At 48.1% G+C, this 2,804-nt stretch overlaps 1 protein-coding gene across 1 annotated transcript in view; it reads left to right on the top strand.

Annotated features, from left to right (window-relative positions):
- Nucleotides 1-2,282: 2,282 nt before the first annotated feature.
- The window catches only part of ITGA2B (integrin subunit alpha 2b), a 13,970-nt gene continuing 13,448 nt past the window's right edge, over nt 2,283-2,804 (top strand). Inside the window, exon 1 of the mRNA XM_007127929.3 lies at nt 2,283-2,526. Coding sequence (XP_007127991.2) covers nt 2,339-2,526 — 188 coding nt within the window. The 5' untranslated portion in view covers nt 2,283-2,338. The remainder of the gene's footprint in view (nt 2,527-2,804) is intronic.

Genomic DNA, 2,804 nt, shown 5'->3' with positions numbered 1-2,804 from the left:
CTACCTGCCTTTCTCTATAACTGACCTCTATGTCCTTCTGCTTCTGTCTTTGCTTATGTCATTTCCTGTGTCTAAAAACCCCTTCATTCTCTTATTTCTTTATTGGCTGAGTCGGGTCTTAGTTGCAGCACTCCGGATCTTTCCTTGCGGCACTCGGGCTTCTCTCTGGCTGTGGCGTGTGGGCTCCAGAGCGTGTGGACTCTGTAGTTGTGGCCCACGTGGGCTCAGTAGTTGCGGCACTCGGGCTTAGTTGCCCCGCAGCACGTAGGATCTTAGTTCCCCAACCAGGGATCGAGCCGGTGTCCCCTGCATTGCAAGACGGATTCTTAACCACTGGACCACCAGGGAAGTCCCCCTCTTCATTCTCTGACAAAAGGCAATGTAGTGCAATGGTTAAGAACATGAATTCAGGCACAAATGTCTTTGACTCCTAGTTTTGCCACCCATTGACTATGTAAACTTGGGCTGTTTACCTAAAACTCTGTGCCACAGTTTTTGCATTTATAAAATGGGCATAATAGTACTTATTTCATAGGGTTGTTATGATGGAGGAAATAAATGACTTCAGCTAGGCATCATCTCTGCCTTTTTCAAGGCATCCTTTACTATCCCTCTGCTGCAGTTATATGTGTTCATGTCTTAACTCCCTCTGGACTAAGTTTTTTAAGGATCCTTGACAGTTATCTTTGTATCTCTTACCACTCAATGCCTTGAACAGAATGAGAATTTATTAAAAATGTTAGTGAAATGTGAGTTAATTTTGGGCTACACAGTATACACTAGTAATACAATACCACTCAGATGAGGACAGTAGGAGGGTGGAAGGTAAGTATGTGACTGAGTTGAGTATTATGTGCCTGCCATGAGCTTGGCACTGGGAATTCAGCAGTGAAGAAGGCCCAGACTAAAGTTCAAGGAGCTTCTAACCTAGATAGGGATAAGATTCTGTGCTGTGTGCTAAGGTGGTGAATTATGAGGGCAAGGGAGGTGCTGAAGGGATTCCAGAATGGCCCAGGTAGTTGGGCAGGGTAAGATGATGGTTAAGTTTGATCAGAAAATATAGAGCAAAAGGAAATGTGACTGTGTTCTTTACCCCTAGCAGATCTCTTGAATTTCCTTCCTGACAACATGCTTTTTGGGGAAGACATGAGATGCCAATAAGACTTGGCGCTCCTCCTCCCCTGAGCATCCATAGAAAATGACCTTTCTGCTCAAAATTGTTTTTTTTCTTTCCACCATGTGAGGCTGCGTTTGCTTCTTCCATCCTCAGTGCCTGCTTCTATTCAGTCTGTCTGTCAGCAACGCCTACAATATGTTGGGCTCTTGGCTAGGCCCTGGGGCTGCAGAAAGGAACCTCACTCTCAAGGGATTCATGGACAAAATCCAGTGAACAGACCATGACTAAACGGTGTGATCGGTGCTGTGCCCATGTGTGTTAACCACAGAGTACCAGCCTGAGGAGTTGGGGGAGGCATCCCCTACGCAATGACCCTACTAGAATCAAGTCTTAATGATTGGACAAAAGCTCTTGTCACCCATGAAAGAGTGAGGCCTGCCTTCAATTGAACAGCTGGTGAAAATCTCCGAGCTTGTGAGCCAGAACACCCTGGAACGACTCCACTTTATCCCCATCTCCTTTCCCCTTCAGCCAAGATCCATTTGCCACCCCTCCCCCAGCACTGGCTGCATTGCTGTGGCCACATTAAGACTTGGCCCCAGATGGAGGATGAGTGAGGAAGCTGTTGTACCAATATGGCTGAGTGAAGCTGCTGAAGGCCCTAGAAGGAGGAAGTGGATAAGTGCCTTATCCAAAAGGATACAGCAGCCTCAGGTCTTATCAGGGGGCAGGAGCTTCCTCATTCCTTCCCCCACCTCTGACCAAGTCACGATGTGCCTCAGCAGTGCAGGCAGCTGTGTGGGGGGAGGAGGAAGTATAGAACTGGGGGCTAGAGTGGAGGTGTACAGACCAGCTGGTTCATGATTGCACTATCCCAAGCAGGAAGCAATGGTGGCTTAGACTAGCATGGTGGTAGTGGAAATGGGGTGAAGATTCAAGAGACATAGTTGAAAGGCAGAACCAACAGGACTTGATGATAAAATACTCTCAAGAAAAGGGAGGAGTCGACTTTCAGCCATAAGCATCCACCCCCCAGAGTGGCCTCACCCCCCTTCCTGGCAATCCTAGAAACCATATGGGTCCCGGACCTAGAGCCCTTTACTGTGCCTACTACTCAGCAAGTGGGTTTCAGTTTGATAAGAAAAGACTTCCTGTGGTGGAACTGAAAGGAAGAGGAAGGAGCTAATCCATTCCTGCCTAGGAGGTTGTGGGAGAAGGAAGATGGCCAGAGCTTTGTGTCCACTTCATGCCCTCTGGGTTCTGGAGTGGGTGCAGCTGCTCTTGGGACCCGGTGCTGCACCTCCAACCTGGGCCTTGAACCTGGACCAAGTGCGACTCACCTTCTACACAGGCCCCAATGGCAGCTACTTTGGGTTTTCATTGGACTTCTACAAGGACAGCCGTGGGAGGTGAGCCCTGGGGGACTCCCCCACCATCACTGCTTCTCTGGGTCTTGAGTTCCCCATTTGTGATAGAGGTTGAGCAAAGTGATTTCTAGGGTCTATTCGGGCTGAGTTCTTGTTAGGGATACTGGGGAGGGACTAGCTCAGGTGAAGGTGTCAACAAGAGGCAGCACTGGGGAGCTGCGCAGAGCAAGGACAAAGGGAAGACAAAAGTTGATGCTTTATTTTTTTCTCCAAGGGTCAGGTTTTTTTGTGTGTGTTTTTTTTTTTTTTTTTTTTTTTTT

This window comes from Physeter macrocephalus, unplaced genomic scaffold (assembly GCF_002837175.3).
Source record: "Physeter macrocephalus isolate SW-GA unplaced genomic scaffold, ASM283717v5 random_246, whole genome shotgun sequence".
Lineage (NCBI taxonomy): Eukaryota > Metazoa > Chordata > Mammalia > Artiodactyla > Physeteridae > Physeter > Physeter macrocephalus.
This window is presented reverse-complemented; position numbering and strand designations above follow the sequence as displayed.